At 40.2% G+C, this 18531-nt stretch overlaps 1 protein-coding gene and 1 long non-coding RNA gene across 33 annotated transcripts in view; one reads left to right on the top strand and one right to left on the bottom strand.

The window, feature by feature from the left end:
• DLG2 (discs large MAGUK scaffold protein 2) overlaps positions 1-18531 on the bottom strand; it is a 2352634-nt gene that overhangs the window by 466743 nt on the left and 1867360 nt on the right. For all 32 annotated transcript variants that reach the window (XM_045165939.1, XM_045165929.1, XM_045165926.1 and 29 more), the window contains one exon: positions 4861-4929. In XM_045165939.1, the coding sequence (XP_045021874.1) occupies positions 4861-4929 (69 nt within the window). The remainder of the gene's footprint in view (positions 1-4860; positions 4930-18531) is intronic.
• LOC123465853 lies at positions 3429-6761 on the top strand. The gene is made up of 3 exons (XR_006641149.1): positions 3429-3566; positions 4869-5104; positions 6295-6761. It is a non-coding gene; the product is annotated as an uncharacterized LOC123465853 (long non-coding RNA).

Raw genomic sequence — 18531 nt, 5'->3', positions numbered from 1 at the left:
TAGTTAATTTACAATGTTGTGTTAGTTTTAGGTGTAAAGTGAAACAGTTATGTATATATTCTTTTTCAGATTCTCTTTCCATATAGGTTATTACAGAATATTGGGTGGACTCCCTGTGCTATACAGTAGGTCCTTATTAGTTATCTATTTTATATGTAGTAGTATGTACATGTTAATCACAATCTGCTAATTTATTACTTCCTCCCATGTTTCCCTTGTGGTAAACGTAAGTAGGATTTCTAGATCTGTGAGTCAGTTCCAGCTTTGTAAATAAGTTCATTTGTATACTTTTTTACTAGATTCCATATATAAGTGATATTATATGATATTTGTATTCCTCTGACTTACTTCACTTATTATGATAATCTCTAGGTCTACCCGTTTTGCTGCAAATGGCATTATTTCGTTCTTTTTTATGGCTGAGTTATAGTCCATTATATGTGTGTGTGTGTGTGTGTGTGTGTGTGGTGTGTTATGCGACCACATCTTCTTTACCCATTCATCTGTTGGCTATTGTAAACAGTGCTGCAGTGTATACTGAGGTGCGTGTGTCTTTTCAAATTATGGTTTTCTCTGATGTATGCCCAGCGGTGGGATTGCTGGATCATATGGTAGTCCTATAGTTAGTTTTTTAAGGACCCTCTATACTGTTCTCCGTAATGGTTGTATCAATTTACCTTCCCACAAAAAGTGTAGGAGAGTTCCCTTTTCTCCATACTCCTTCCAGCATTTGTTGTTTGTGGATTTTGTGATGATGGCCATTCTGACCAGTGTGAGGTGATACCTCATTGTAGTGTTGTGTATTTCTCTAATAATTAGTGATGTTGAGCATTTTTTCACGGGCTTTTTGGCTCTCTGTACATTTGAAGAAATGTCTATTGATTAATAGATTTTCTCTCCACTTTTTGATGGGGTTGTTTGTTGATATTGAGGTGCATGAGCTGTTGATGTATTTTGGAGATTAATCTCTTGTTGGTCACATCATTTGCAAATCTTTTCTCCCATTCTGTGGGTTGTCTTTTTGTCTAGTTGATGGTTTCCCTTTGATGTGCAAAAGCTTTTAACTCATTTTTGTTTTCATTTTCATTATTCTAGGGGATGAATCGAAAAAGATATTGCTGCAATTTGTGTCAGTGTTCTGCCTATGTTGTCCTCTAGGAGTTTTACAGTATCCGGTCTTACATTTAGGTCTTTAAATCACTTTGAGTTTATTTGTATTCCTATGGAGGTATTGCTTTGTGCTGGGTCCCGGTACATTTGAAACCTGGTGTGTGCCCTCCGAGAGTCTCTGTTTCTCTCAGCCCTGTGGTGCGCCTACACTCAGGACCCGCCTGCCGTCAAAGCCAAATGCTCCAGGGTTCTTCCTCCCAATGCCTGACTCTCAGGCTGTCTTGGAGTGCTATTTTTATGTGGGAATGCCCCTGTGTAACTTCTATGGGCTTAATACTTTTTGTTGGTGAAGTCAAAGTGTTAAGTCACTCAGTCGTGTCTGACTCTTGTGATCCCATGGACTACATAGCCTTCCGGGCTCCTCTGTCCATGGGTTTCTCCAGGCAAGAGTAATGAAATGGGTTGCCATTGCCTTCTCCAGGGGATCTTCCCGACTCAGGGCTGAAACCTGGGTCTCCTGCATTGCAGGCAGATTCTTTACTATCTGAGCCATTTTTGCTGGTAGGGCTGTTTTAATATGGATGTCTGCCACCTCTTTCCTCCGTGTATGCTGGGTGTTATTACCCTGATAGAAGGTATGGCTGATGGTGAGGTGACCTGGGCCTGCACTGGATACTGAGCGGGGCCTTCCCTTGCTCTGAGGTTGTCTCTGCCTTGTCAGGAACAGGGTCTGCTCCCTAGTGGTTGGAGCAGGGACCCGAGATCTGTTTCTGAGCTGAGTTTCTGATTTGCGGTGTGAGGCAGGTGGGATTGGAGCACAACCGCTGGGACAGAAGTCGCTGAGCTTTCCTCCTCTAGAGTGGTTCACCCGTGCGTGTGCTCTGCTGTGTCACTTTTCACCCGCTCTGCGGCTTCATACACTAAGCCGCTACTGGACCTGCTCTCAGCCCCTCCTTAACCGTAGGAATGGCGGCAACTGGCTTCTCTTAGGCATTGTATTCACTAGGCTACCAGCTTACACGCACTGAAGTCAGGTCCCAGGACTGCCGTGACTGTGCAGGACTGCCCTGGGAACTATGGAGGCAGCTCAGACTGTGACCTGGCCCAGTCTCTATATGTGTGTGCCCACAAAGCCCACAGTTGCTAAAGCTAGACTCCTCTCAGTGGTGGGAGCTCTTGCTCATTCAGGTGTTTGGCAGGGGCTGAGTTTACAAAGCCGGCCGGGGTGGTGGGGAGGTGGATGGGTATAGATCCCAGGTCCCCACAGCCGTAAGGAGAGAGTTCTGCCCTCCCTCCTTAGTTGCACAGGCCCTGGGGCTCAGCTGTGGTTTCAGCTCCACCCTGCATGTAGGCTTTCCCCTAGCCTTCTCAGGCCGGAGCCCCTCCGAGCACCCAAGGAGGTTGGGGCGGGCGCGTGGGGAAAGAGGAAACGGCGGCCGGGACTTCTCTCACAAACATGCGCGGTTGTGGAGCCCCTTACCCGTCCCTTCAGGCTGTCTCTTTGCAGCTGACCACAGTCCCCTCCCTGACCCCGGGTTCCAGCACCCAGCCTCCATCCACACCAGCACACACGACTCAGGCTGGAAGGCGCAGGGCTGACACAGACCGTCTATGCAGGTCTTACTCTGTCCTGCCTGGTTGCTGCGCTCTGCTCTGAGCCCCTGAAGCTCCCCTCTGTCCCAGCTGATCTCCCCACCAGGAACGGGGGTGGTTCCCCAGGCTCAGGAACCTCACCTTCAGCTCCCCCACACGGGTGCGGGTCCCTTCCCCTTTCCTCTTTGCTTTCTTTTGTCCTTCCTGGTTGCATGGGGATTTTATCTTTTTACTGTCTGTGGTCCTCTGCTAGTGTTTAGCACATGCTCTGTTGTGAGAACTGTCTCATTCCCGATGTACTTGTGCAGAGAGGTGAACTCCACATGCTCCTGTTGCGCTATTGTGACTCCTCACCTCTCCTATCTGTTTTCTTCTTCTTAATAGAGGAGGTAGAATAGTTTGATGTTCTTTACCATCAAAAACAGAGGAGGAGGAGGTATCTATCTTTTTGACGGGAGGGCAGTTGGTCTTATAGAAGTCACATTCCTTTCACTCATGTTCCTATGGGTTTGGGGAGATTCAGTGGAGTTTTGGTTAGAGGCAAGAAAGGACACCCCATAAAAAAGTGTTTCTAAAATTTATGTTTTTCCAGGAAGGAAGGTCAACATCTTCCTCCCAAGTCTGTGTCCACTTATGGACTTTGCTGACGTGAAGAGGAGAAAGGCAGCAAGGACTAACCCAAGGTAATCCACCTGAAGGGTAGAAAAGATGGGTGCTGCTCATGTCTGCAAGCCTCGCATTTGCAGCTGCTGAGGACAGATGGGAAAGAGTGATCAGGTGCTTTGAGGAGGGACTGACGCTGCTTGGGGAAAGTGGTGAATGTGCCAGAAGACTACAGTGTGCTGCTTCCAGGGAGTCTGAAGGTAACTGAGGTCCTAGGGGACCACGTCTTGGTGGGGGGGGGGGGGGCGGGGGTTTGCTCAGGCATGTTTGGTTCTCCACCCATCCAGGCTACATCACCAGTGATCACTAACAGAAAGGAGATAGCCACAGGAGAACAGTAAGAAAGCTGTTTCTCATATTTTAAAAAAGACTTGGAAAATTTTATTTGAGCCAAATGAGGGTAGCATCTCAGAAAGCTCTGAGAGCTGAAGTACCCATTAGCAGTCAAGACACAGTTATATAATTTTTTTTTTGAGACAGAGGGCTGTACATTAAATGACATATTATTAAAAAAAATCTTTTTATTGCAGCATAGTTGTTTTACAATATTGTTAGTTTCTACTGTAAAGCAAAGTGAATGAGCTATATTTATAAGAAATAACCATGTATTCTATTTTTTGAGCCTCGTAACTACCAGAGAAGTAATCTAAGAGAAAGGAGGGTCTAGAGGGTGGTATGAAAGAGAACAGATGACTCCTCTATCAACTCCAGAGCACTTTGGTGGACCCCAAGTCTTAAAGAGAGACAGAGGTTTGAACTAAAATGCCATTAAGGAAGCCTACTTGTCACTGGGAAATAGGATTGAACAAAGCATAGATGGTAACAGATATTGGAAAAATAAAATGATTTCATTTTTATACAGTAACCAGTTAAAGGTTCTCAGTTAAACCAGTCATGAGTATAAAGCAAGTGGAGGGAAATATTAGCCCCTTTTTCTTAGCCCCTTCAGCTTCTGTCCGATGTGGGAATTTAGAAATGCAAAACGCTTGGTCCTCTATGTGTAAGCCTGGCCAGCCAACGTCGCCACTCCCATCTTCTGCCTTGCACACCCTGTGCCACAGAACTCAGTCACGTCAGTGGCCTTTGGCCACCTCAGCAGTGTTCATGGTTTTTCATGTGCTTTTTCTCCTGCAGCGAGTACCCTTCCTTTAAATATCTGTTAGTCAAATATCCTTTCTGGAGCCTTCCTTAATCCCTCATATGTATGTCTTGTGTGATGCTTATACCATATACAGGTAGCTATCTATATTTCTGTCACTCTTAATATGTAATGATCCCTCTGAAGGAAAACAAGAGTTCTCACTTGACTTATTGCAGTACTTTGCTCAGTGGTTGGCATATAACAAAAGCATTAGAGATATTTGCTAACAGAAAGGAAAAAATGGGAACAAAGTGGTGAAGGAGGGTTGGGGAAGGAAAGAAAGAGGAATTTATGCTCAAAGTGATGAGGGTGCATAGTTTGGTTTAAAAGAAGACTCTATATTATCATCTTACCCTTCCAGGGAGATGGCCCGTTGGAGAGTCACTGAAGGCTGGCGGGTTGCAGTGCTGTGTTGGGAATGACTGCAAGAAAAGAAAGACAAAACAAACACAGGTCATTCATTTAAAATATCTTTGCACATTCTAATCAGGCCTATGGTCAAAAAAACAATCAATCTTAGAAGAAATACAGGAGTGATTAAACAACTGTTCTTTGCTGATAAATAGAATCATCCACCAAAATAAAACACTCTACCAGGTAAGGGGTTAATTTTTCTTTATCATTTGATGTCAGCATATTTTGTTCAAAAAGCAAGCTTTAAATGAAGGGTAACTGTGAAAAGAAACATATTTGGAAGAAACATATTTGGAAGAGGCAATTATTTCCCCCTTGGAATAAGACAATGTAGAACATAAAAATACGTTTCATTATGATGCAATATATTTCTAAAAAAATGCACATTTTTTTCTAACAAAACTTTAAACAGCAAATTTGAAAATTGGAGTAGTATTTAGTACAAATTTATTTATTTAAATTTGCAATAATAAAAATAATTCAGCTATTGAGTGAACATAAAAGCTTGAAAAATGGGATTTTCAGTTGCATATTGATGTTAGAATTTAATGTAATTTTGAATTTATTTTGGTTGCACGATAATAAGGTAAGACTGATTTTATGGATAAGTAGTTGCAGTAGATATTGTAGTATCTAACATTTATTTATTGAGCACCTATTGCCTGAGTTACTTTTCTAAATATATTTTTTACATCCTTTATTTCTTACAACTCTGTGAGGCATGTACTGTCCTATTCGACAGATGAGGAAATTAAAGTACAGGGCAGCTTAGAAACTTGCCCAAAGTCACGTGGTAAATACCTGTGCTTGGAATGGCAACTAGACTGATACTAGTGCCTTTCTTCATATCACTTTCCAAATGGTAACAACTTTTTGGTTTTAAAGATTTTTGCCTTACTATCTAAGAGCAAAAAGGAATGCATTGTGAGTTTCCTTTGTGTTAAAGTATATGATAAAATTATTTCAAGCTGTAATTTTAGTTTGTAGTATTTAAAAATTATTTGTAACAGTTATGTATACATTATACATATAGTGTATATACTTTCATGTAAATATATATATGTAGAGTGAAACTTGAGTAAAATATTTGTAGAACACAAGGCATCTTCATACTATTCTAAGACTTCTCAGCACATACCCTGAATACACTGCCCCTGTCACAGAGAACCAAGCTATACAGGTTGCAGATTTTTATTCAAAACTTTCATCCTCATGGGTGAGAAGAGGTAGCTCTCTCTGATGAGTATTTAACTGTGACATGGGTAATATTTATCTGAGGTTGAGGGAGCAGAATGTGTGACAACAGCTGAAATCTAGAGAGCGGTTTTCTTCAAGTTAAGGCTTGTGTCCTTTGTTTCCTGACTCCCTCATAGTGCTGAGCAATACTCACGGCACTAAACGCATTTGACTGACTAACTGAAAGGAAGCGCAGCATTCAAGAGCCGGACCATGGAGCCAGACTGCTGCTGCTAAGTCGTCCCTGGGATTCTCCAGGCAAGAACACTGGAGTGGGTTGCCATTTCCTTCTCCAATGCATGAAAGTGACAAGTGAAAGGGAAGTCGCTCAGTCATGTCTGACTCTTCGTGACCCCATGGACTGCAGCCTACCAGGCTCCTCCGTCCATGGGAGTTTCCAGGCAAGAGTACTGGAGTGGGGTGCCATTGTCTTCTCCACCTAGCCAGACTGAGCTTCTTAAAGTTCTCTGTAATAGTATGTTCCTCATAGGGTAGTTATAAACATACTTTTTAGAACAGTGCCTGTTACATGGTAAAAGCTACATAAAAGTATTAAATAAACCAATATGATTTAGCAGAATGTCTACTTTGAGATGTTTCATACTAAATAAGCATAACTATTTAGATCATTTCAGTTAGCCATAAAGTCAATGCCACAAGGTATAGATTTATGAGTATACCCTAACTTTGATAAAATTAAAATGTAAAAATAACATTATAAAATTAATAGAAATCAGCCACAACAATCAGATGAAGAAAAAGAAAGAAAAGTTATCCAAATTGGAAGGGAAGAATATGCAGACCCCATAAATATAATGTCATTATATGCAGATAATGATACTATATAGAGAAAATAAGGTGCTACCAAAAACTAATAGAGCTCATCAGTGAATTCAGTGAAGTCACAGGATATACAGTTAATATACAGAAATCAGTTGCATTTCTTTCTACTAATAATAAACTAAAAAAAAAAAAGGAATGAACCTGACCAAGGAGATGAGACTTACATGCTGAAAACTAAAAAGTGCTGCTAAAGTAAACTGAGGATTATTCAAAGAAATTCAAATTCACATTGTTAAAATGGCCAAACTACCCATAGCAAACTATAGATTTAATGTGATCCTTATCAAAATACCCTAAAATTTATATGGAATCACAAAAGACCTAGAATTGCCAAAGTAATCCTGAGGAAAAAGAAAAAAGCTGGATGCCTAACTTTCGTAGAATGCAGACAATACTACAAAGCTACAGTAGGAAAAACAGACATATGGAACAAAATAGAAATAAACCCATGCACTTATGGTCAAAATTAATCTACAACAAAGAAGGGAAGAACACAAACATAGAAAAGAGTCTCTTCAATAAGTGGTTCTGGGTAAACTGGACAGTTTCATGTAAAGAAAATTCAGAGCATCCTCTAAAGACCTAAAATAAGACTGGATCTATAAAACTCTTAGAAATCAGACAAAACATTCTGACATAAATTGTAGCAGTGTTTCCTAAAGCCAGTCTCCTGACGCAATAGAAATACAAGCAGAAATGAACCTAAGTTGAACTTATACTGTGGCTGAAGGGCAGGGCCAGACAAAGTGTGGTCCCCTGGAGAAAGGAGTGGCAAACCACTTCAGTATTCTTGCATTGAGGACCCCATAAAAATAATGACAAAGTAAAAAGATATGACACTGGAAATGAGACCCCCCCCTCCCCCCCCAGGTTGATAGGTGTCCAATATGCTACTAGGGAAGAACGGAGAAACAGCTCCATAAAGAATTAAGAGGCTGGGCTAAAGCAGAAACATTGCCCAGTTGTGGATGTGTCTGGTGGTGAAAGGAAAGTCTGATGCTGTAAAGAACAATACTGTATAGGAACCTGGAATATTAGGTACAAAAGTTATGACCAACCTAGACAGCATATTCAAAAGCAGAGACATTACTTTGCCAACAAAGGTCCGTCTAGTCAAGGCTATGGTTTTTCCTGTGGTCATGTATGAATGTGAGAGTTGGACTGTGAAGAAGGCTGAGCCTCGAAGAATTGATGCTTTTGAACTGTGGTGTTGGAGAAGACTCCTGAGAGTCCCTTGGACTGCAAGGAGATCCAGCCAGTCCATTCTGAAGGCGATCAGCCCTGGGATTTCTTTGGAAGGAATGATGCTAAAGCTGAAACTCCAGTACTTTGGCCACCTCATGCGAAGAGTTGACTCATTGGAAAAGACTCTGATGCTGGGAGGGATTGGGGGCAAGAGGAGAAGGGGACGACAGGATGAGATGGCTGGATGGCATCACCGACTCGATGGATGTGAGTTTGAGTGAACTCTGGGAGTTGGTGATGGACAGGGAGGCCTGGCGTGCTGCAATTCATGGGGTCGCAAAGAGTCAGACACGACTGAGCGACTGAACTGAACCAAGGTAAATTGGAAGTGGTCAAATAGGAGATAGCAAGACTGAACATTTACATTTTAGGAATCAGCAAACTAAGATGGATCAGAGTGGGTGAATTTAATGCAGATGACCATTACATCCACTACTGTGGACAAGAATCTCTTAGAAGAAATGGAGTAGCCCTCATAGTAAACAAAGAGTCTGAAATGCAGTACTTGGATGCAATCTGAAAAACAAAACAGTGATCTCAGTTCATTTACAAGGCAAACCATTCAATATCACAGTTTTCCAAGTCTATGCCCCAAAAACTAATGCTGAAGAAGCTGAAGTTGAACATTTCTAGGATTACCTACAGGACCTTCTAGAACTACCACCAAAAAAAGATGTCTTTTCCATCATACAGAACTGGAATGCAGAAGTAGGAAGTCAAGAACTACCTGGAGTAACAGGCAAATTTGGCCTTGGAGTACAGAATGAAGCATGCCAAAGGCTAACAGAGTTTTGCCAAGAGAACACACTAGTCATAGCAAACACCGTCTTCCAACAACACGAGAGACAACTCTACGCATGGACATCACCAGATGGTCAATACTGAAATCAGACTGATTATATTTTTTGCAGCTGAAGATGGAGAAGCTCTATACAGTCAGCAAAAACCAGACTGGGGGCTGACTATGGCTCAGATCATGAATTCCTTATTGCCAAATTCAGACTTAAATTGAGGAAAGTAGGGAAAACCACTAGACCATTCACATATGACCTAAAAGAAATCCCTTACAATTATACAGTGACAACAGCTACTGCTCATTTAGAACTTAGTTCAAAATGTCTTACTAAGTCAAATCCCTTACAATGAAAGTGACATGTAGATTCAAGGGATTAGATCTGAATGAAAGAGTGCTTGAAGAACTATCAGCGGAGGTTTGTAACATTGTACAGGAGGCAGTGATCAAAATCATCTCCAAGAAAAAGAAATGCAAAGAGGCAAAATGGAGGCCTTTTGCCTTTTTATATTGGCAAGGAGGAGGCCGTACAAATAGGTGAGAAAACAGAAGTGAAAGATAAAGGAGAAAAGGAAAGATATACATATGTGAATGCAGGGTTCCAAGGAATAGCAAAAACAGATAAGAAAGCCTTCTTTAGTGATCAATGCAAAGAAATAGAGGAAAACAATAGAATGGGAAAGACTAGAGCTCTCTTCAAGAAAATTAGAGATACCAAGGGAACATGTCATGCAAAGATGGGTACAATAAAGGACAGAAATAGTATGGAAATTACAGATGCAGAAGATATTCAGAAGAGGTGGCAAGCATACACAGAAGAACTATACAAAAAGATCTTCATTACCCAGATAACCATGATGATGTGATCACTCACCTAGAGCCAGATATCCTGGAATGTGAAGTCAAGTGGGCCTTAGGAAGTATCACTACAAACAAAGCTAGTGGAGGTGATGGAATTCCAGTTGAGCTATTTCAAATCCTGAAAGCTGATGCTGTGAAACTGCTGCACTCAATATGCCAGCAAATCTAGAAAACTCAGCAGTGGCCATGGGACTAGAAAAGGTCAGTTTTCATTCCATTCCCAAAGAAAGGCAATACCAAAGAATGCTCAAACTACCCCACAATTGTACTCATCTCACATGCTAGTAAAGTAATGCTCAAAATTCTCCAAGCCAGGCTTCAGCAATATGTGAACCATGAACTTCCTGATGTTCAAGCTGGATTTAGAAAAGGCAGAGGAACCAGAGATCAAATTGCCAACATCCACTGGATCATCAAAAAAGCACGAGTTCCAGAAAAATATCTACTTTTGTTTTATTGACTACAGTAAAGCCTTTGACTGTGTGGATCAAAACAAACTGTGGAAAATTCTTCAAGAGATGGGAATACCAGACCACATGATCTGCCTGCTGAGAAATCTGTACGCAGGTCAGGAAGCAACAGTTAGAACTGGACATGGAACAATGTACTGGTTCCAAATTGGGAAAGGAGTATGTCAAGGCTGTATATTGTCACCCTGCTATCTATGCAAAGTACATCATGGGAAATACTGGGGTGGATGAAGCACACGCTGGCCTCAAGATTGCTGTGAGAAATATCAACAACCTTAGCCATGCAGATGATATCACTTTAATGGCAGAAAGTAACTAAAGAGCCTCTTGATGAAGGTGAAAGAGGAGAGCGAAAAGGCTGGCTTAAAACAACCTTCAAAAACTTAAGATCATGGCATCTAGCCCCATCTCTTCATGGCAAATAGATGGGGAAGACAATAAAAAAAATGACCACAATTACAAATGCTAAGACATGGAAGCAACCTAAATATCCATTGACAGAGAAATGAATAAAGATGATGTGGTACATTTATACAATGTAAAATTACTCAGCCATTAAAAAAAAGGAAATAATGTCATTTCCAGCAATATAGATCTAGAGATTGTCATAGTGCATGAAATATGTCAAAGACAAATATCATATGATATCACTTACATGCAGAGTCTAAAAAGAAAGGATACAAATTAACTATTTACAAAACAGAAATAGTCTCACAGACTTAAGAGAAATTGTTACCATGGGGGAAGGGTGGGGAGAAGAAGGGATAGTTATGGTATTTGGGACTGACATGTTATACACTGCTACATTTAAAATGAATAACCAACAAGGACTTTATAGCAGAGGGAATTCTGTTCAATATTATGTAACAAAGGGGGAAAATTGAAAAAGAGTAGGTACATGTATATGTATAACTGAATTACTTTGTTGTACACCTGAAACTATCACAACATTGCTAATCAACTATCCTCTAACATAAAAAGTAAAAAAAAAAAGGGAGAAAATTACCTAAATAGACACGTCTCCAAAGAGCACACGTAAATGGCCAACAGGCACAGGAAAAGATGCTCAACATCATCAATTATTAGAGAAATGCGAATCAAAACTACAATGAGGTATCACCTCACACCAATCAGAATGGCCGTCATCAAAAAGTCTACAAATAATAAATGCTGGTGAGGATGTCGAGGAAAGGAAACCCTGTTACACTGTTGGTAAAAATGTAAACTGGAAGAGCTGACTCATTTGAAAAGACCCTGATGCTGGGAAAGATTGAGAGCAGGAGGAGAAGGGGACGACAGAGGATGAGATGGTTGGATGGCATCACCGACTCGAGGGACATGGGTTTGGGTGGACTCCAGGAGTTGGTGATGGACAGGGAGGCCTGGCGTGCTGTGGTTCATGGGGTCTCAAAGAGTCGGACACGACTGAGCGACTGAACTGAACTGAACAGTCACTATGGACAGCAATATGGAGGTTCTTTTAAAAACTAAAAACAAACAAAAAAACTAAAAAAAGTTACAATAAGATCCAGCAATCCCACTTCTGGGCATACATTCAAAGAAAACTCTAGTTCAAAAAGGTACATGCACCCCAATGTACATAATAGCACTCTAGTAGCCAAGACATGGAAGCAACCTAAATGTCCATCGGCAGATGAAAGGATAAAGAAGATGTGGTATGTATACATAGTAGTATTACTTATCCATAAAAAAGGATGAAATAATGCTATTCACAGCAACATGGGAAGACCTAGAGGTTATCATACTAATTGAAGTTAATCAGGGAAAAATAAATATGATATCATTTACATGTGGAACCTAAAAAATGATACAAATGAACTTATTTACAAAACAGAAACAGATTCACAGAAATTAAAAACAAACTTATAGTTACCAAAGGGAAAAAGAGGCAGAAGGCATAAACTAGGACTTTGGGATTAGCAGATATAAACTACTATACCTAAAATAGATAAATAATAAGGTCCTACTATATTACACATTCAATCCCAAAGAAAAGCAACGCCAAAGAATGTTCAAACTTCTGCACAATTGTACTCATTTCACATGCTAACAAGGTCATGCTCAAAATCCTCCAAGATATACCTCAGCAGTATGTGACCTGAGAACTTCCAGATGTACAAGCTGGATTTAAAAAAGGCAGAGGAACTAGAGAATAAATTGCCAACATTTGTTGGATCACAGAAAAAACAAGGGAATTCCAGAAAAACATCTACTGCTTCATTGCTTATGCTAAAGCCTTAGATTGTGTGGATCACAACAAACTAGAAAATTCTTCAAGAGATGGGAATACCAGACCACCTGACCTGCCTCCTGAGAAACCTGTATGCAGGTCAAGGAGCAACAGTTAGAACTGGACATGGAACCATAGACTGGCTCAAAATTGGAAAAGGAGTTTGTCAAGGCTGTATATTGTCACCCTGTTTACTTACCTTCTACGCAGACTGCATCATATGAAATGCCAGGCTGGATGAATCACAAGCTGGAATTAAGATTTCTGGGAGAAATATCAACAACCTCAGATATTCAGATGATACTATTTTGTGTGAACTTGCAAAATGGTGGAGTAGAAGGATGTGTGCTCATCTTCTGTGAGAACTCCAAAATTGCAACTAGCTGCTGAACAGCCGTTGACAGGAGAATGTTGGATCCCACCAAAAAAAGATAACCCCATGTCCAAGGGCAAAGGAGAAGCCCCAACAGGAATGTAGGAGAGGCTCAATTGTGTTTAAAATCAAACCTCAGAGATGCTCAGAGGGAGCAAACAAAGCCTTATGTGCAACAGGACCGAGGGAAAGGAACAGGGATCCAAAAAGAGACTGAGCCAGACCTGCCTGTGGGTGTCTGAGTGTCTCCTGCAGAGGCACGGGTCAGCCAAGGGACAGGGGCTCTGGCTCCAGCAGTCCTGGAAGTCGTGGCATGTGGCACAAGTCCTCTTGGTGGAGGTCGCCATCAGCCCCACTACAGAGCCACCGACCAGATGACCCAAAAACTGGAGAACAATTATACCAAAGACGTTTTCACACGGTTGCCAAAGTTCTAGGGCCCACAACAGATTTCCCATCCTGGGTATCTGGCAAAGGGACTGAGAACCCACAGGAAATTTGACTTTGAAGGCCAGTGGGTTTTGATTCTAGAACTTCCAAAGGACTGGGGAAAGAGAGACTCTTGGAAGGCACAAAGAGAACCGTGTGCACACCAGGACCCAGGAGAAAGGAGCAGTGACTCCACAAGAGACTGAGCCAGACTTGCCTGCAAGTTTGGGAGTCTCCGGTACAGGCTTGGGTCCACAGTGGTCTGCCGTGGGTCGGGGAAGCTGATTGCAGCAGTCCCGGGAGGCGCGACATGCTGGCCTAAGTCCTTTTGGAGGAGGTCCCTGTTACCCCATCATAGTTTGGCCTCAGGTCAAACTACAGGGAAGGAACACAGCCCCACCCATCAGCATAAAGCTGGAATAAGGATTTACTGAGCATGGCCGTACCCACTAAAGTAAGACTCAGTTTCCTCACAGCCAGTCCCTCCCATCAAGAGGCTTCCACAAGACTCTTATCCTCATCCATCAGAGGGCAGACAGAATAAAAACCACAACTACAGAAAACTAACCAAACTGAACACATGGATCACAGTCTTGCTAACTCAATGAAACGATGAGCCATGCCATGTAAGGCCACTCAAGATGGACAGGTCATGGTGGAGAGTTCTGACAAAATGTGGTCCACTGAGAACGGAATGGCAAACCACTTCAGTATTCTTGCCTTGAGAACCCCGTGAACAGTATGAAAAGGCAAAAAGATAGGACACTGAAAGATGACCTCCCCAGGTCAGTAGGTGCCCCATATGCCACTGGAGAAGATCGGAGAAATAACTCCAGAAAGATCGAAGGGATGGAGCCAAAGCAAAAACAACATCCAGTTGTGGATGTGACTAGTGATGGAAGTAAAGTCCGATGTTGTAAAGAGCAATACTGCATAGGAACCTGGAATGTTAGGTCCATGAATCAAGGTAAATTGGAAGTGGTCAAACAGGAGATGGCCGAGTAAACATCAATATTTTTTGTTTGGGTGAATTTAACTCAGATAACTATTATATCTACTGCTGTGGGCAAGAATCTCTTAGAAGAAATGGAATAGCCTCATAGTCAACAAAAGAATCCAAAGTATACTACTTGGTTGCGATTTCAAAAGTGACAGAATGATCTCAGTTCGTTTCCAAGGCAAATCATTCAATATCACAGTAATTCAAGTCTATGCCCCAACCGCTAATGCTAAAGCAGCTGAACTACTGAGCCCACATGCCACACTGCTGAAGCTCATGTGCCTATAGCCTGTGCTTCTCAGCCTGGAAATGCAGTGAAGTGAAAGTTGCTCAGTCGTGTCCGACTCTTTGCGACCCCATGGACTATACAGTCCATTGAATTCTTCAGGCCAGAATACTGCAGTGGGTAGCCTTTCTGTTCTCCAGGGGATCTTCCCAACCTGGGGGTCAAACCCAGGTCTCCTGCATTGCAGGTGGATTCTTTACCAGCTGAGCCACGAGGGAAGCCAAGAATACTGGAGTGGGCAGCCTATCCCTTCTCCAGCAGATCTTTCCAACCCAGGAATTGAACCAGGGTCTCCTGCATTGCAGGCGGATTCTTTACTAACTGAGCTATCAGGGAAGCCTTTCTCCACCTGGAAGCCACCACAATAAGCTCATGCGCCACAACAAAGAGAAGCCCCCATTCCCTGCAACTAGAGAAAGCTTGCATGCGGCAGTGAAGATCCAGTGGAAAGCAAAATGCATACACAATTTTAAAAACTCAAACAAAGATAAATTCACATTTAATTCCACTGTCCGGTCTCAGACTTTACAGAATCACCTAATTTAATTCTCAGAGCTGTCCTATAAGGTAGTTATGAGTATCCCCATTTTATATATAAGAAACAGAACATATAGAACCTAAATACCATGTCACAAAACAACAGCTTTCAGATATGGAGCCAGAATTCCAACTAAAGTTATTTTTGTTTCCAAGTGTATGTGGTTTAAACTCTGTGATAATGACTCTCTGTATGTCCACATGTGTTTCACCTCATTTTATATATATGTAGCACCTCATATCTGCATTTTCTCCTCTTACATTGTAATTACATCCTTTCTGGTAAGGTTTCCATAATTATTATTTTGGTATTATATAATGTTACTGCCTCTGAAGATGTAATTTATTTAATCTTCCTTTTATAGTTGGCTATTTGGGTTATTTCTATTGTTTTAATATTAGAAATAATGCTACAATGAACATACTGATATCAATTACTTCTTTATACTTGACAATTTCCTTTGAATGTATTACACCAAATGGAAACATTAGGTTATGTTTTATGATTTGTTATCATTTTTCAAAGGTTTGTACCATTTATTGCCTCTAAAAATATGTGTCACTTTCACCACAATCTTAAAAGCACCGATATTATAATTAAAAAAACACTGATAACATAATAGGTACAAAATGATATTCCATATATATAAGTATTTATTAATGAGAATGACTTTTTTCCTATAGGTTTATCTGCTAATTCTGTTTCTTTTGTTTCAACTGTTAAATCTTTTTTCATTTACTATTTATCTTCCACTGGTTTATAGAGTACCAATATTTCTTGGGTAAAGATCAATAATGCTTACTAACCAAGATTAATGAGTAACTGGAACTATTAATAGCTTCCTCACCATTAAACTGGCCCTTATAATGAAAACAAAGAATTATTCAGTAATCTAACTTTACTTATTACTAACTTAATTACTTTAATATCCTGCCCTAAATTATTCCAATAATGTCCCTTTTAAAGTTTCAGGGATAGATTAAGTACAAAAGGTATCATGAAGTGCTCATACAATTTGACTACTTTCCTATTACACATGCAAAGTAGTTAGTTTCTCCTAGCATGTAAATTTGGAATAAACAGAGCTTTTTACAATATGAAGTTACTCTTTTACTCTACTAAGACAAGTATGTTGAATGATCTGAGAGTCAAGACCTATGGATGCAAGGGAATTTTTGTTATACTCTGATAGCTACATTTAAGCAGTACTTGCAGTGGGTATTAGAAGCTACCTGATAGTGACCATAAGTATTAAAAAAAACAAAAACACCACACCAAATATCTTCCCCTTGGGACCAGTAGGTTCCATCCTTTCAATATTATTGGCTACATACACATAATGTTGCTAGATCCACTATGACTAAAAAACTACAGCCTGGCTATTCTACCTCCTCCAACAGAGAGGCTAGCCAGAAGGAATTCTGAGAAGTGTGGTGGAAAGAACCAAAGGGGGAAAGCACAGCTTAAAGCTTTCAAAAGCTAAAAGAATTCACCACCACAAAACCAGCTTTACAACAAAAGTTAGAGGAAATTCTCTGAAAAAAAAAAAAACAAAAGGCCCCAACCAGAAACAAGAAAAGTATGGAAGGAGAGTGTGCTGGCAAAAGCAAACATACCATAAAGGTAGGAAATCATCCACACAAAGCTAAGGAGGGATGTTAAAAGACAGAAGTAGTATAATCTTATGTAAACACAATAAGCATTTAAGGCATACACAAGCACTTAGATGTAAAATATATCAAAAACAGTAAGGGGAGGAGAGTATGTATGTAGGGTCTTTAAAATCTACTTGCAATAAAGATGTCGGCAATTTAAAACAGCATATATGTGTGTATATATATAGACTGCTATATAAAAAGCTCATGGTAACCATAAATAGAAAACCCACAATAGATACACACAAAAAAGGAAAAGGAATCCAAATATAACACTAAAGAGTGTCATCAAGCCACAGGATAAGAGACCAAAATGAAAAAAAAAAAAAACCTACAAAAAGAAATACAAAACTATTAACAAAATTTCAATAAGGCCATACATGTCAATAATTATCATAAATGTAAATAGACAAAATGCTCCAAACAAAAGACACAGATTGGTTAAATGAATACAAAAACGAGACCCATATATATGCTGACTACAAGAGAGTCACATACATACTGAAAGTGAAGGAATGGAAAACAGTATTCCAGTCAAATGGAAATCAAGAATGCTGGAGTAGCAATACTTATACAAAAAAGACTTTAAAGTGTTATAAGAGACAAAGAAGGACACTAAATAACGATCGAGGGATCAATCCAAGAAGAATATGTGACAATTTTAAATACATATGCACCCAATATAGGAACATCTCGGTGTATAAGGCAAATATTATCATGTGTATAAGGAGAAATCCACAGCGACACGATGAGAGTAGGGTACTCTAATACCCCACTTACATCAATGGATGGATCATCCAAATAAAAAATCAATAAGGAAACATAAGTAGTAGACCGAACTGACTTAACTGATACTTACAGAGCATTCCACTTGAAAGCAGCAGAATACACTTTCTTTTCAAGTGCACTTGGGACATCCTCCAGGATAGATCACAGGCTAGGCCACAGACAAGCCTCAGTAAATTTAAGAAAACTGAAATCTTGTCAAGTATATTTTCCCACCACATGCTTTGTGACTAGAAATCAACTACAAGAAAAAAAAAATGCAAAAAACACTAACACGTGGAGGCTAAACAATATGCTACTAAACAACCAATGGATCACTGAAGAAATCAAAGAGAAAATCAAAATACACCTAGAGACAAATGAAAATTAAAAAATGACAATCCAAAACCTATGGTACATAACAAAAGCAGTTCTAAGAGGGGCATTTATAGTGATACAAGCTTACCTCAGAAAACAAGAAAAACCTCAAAATAACCTAATCTTACACCTAAAACAACTAGAGGAAGGAGAACAAACAAAACACAACGTTTGTAGAAGGAAAGAAATTGTAGAGATCAGAGCAGAAGTAGAAACAAACAAACAAAAAATATCAATGAGACTAAAATCTGGTTCTTTGAAATGATAAACAAAATTGATAAACCTTTTGTCAGACACATCTAGGAAAAAAAGGTAGAGGGCTCAAATCAATAAAATGAGAAATGAAAAAGAAGAAATTATAGGTGACACCACAGAAATAGAAAGGATTGCAAGAAACTACTAAGAGCAATTCTATGCCAATAACATGGGCAAACTAGAAGAAATGGACAAATTCTTGGAAAGGTACAATCTTCCAAGACTGAGCCAG

This window comes from Bubalus bubalis, chromosome 5 (assembly GCF_019923935.1).
Source record: "Bubalus bubalis isolate 160015118507 breed Murrah chromosome 5, NDDB_SH_1, whole genome shotgun sequence".
NCBI lineage: Eukaryota > Metazoa > Chordata > Mammalia > Artiodactyla > Bovidae > Bubalus > Bubalus bubalis.
This window is presented reverse-complemented; position numbering and strand designations above follow the sequence as displayed.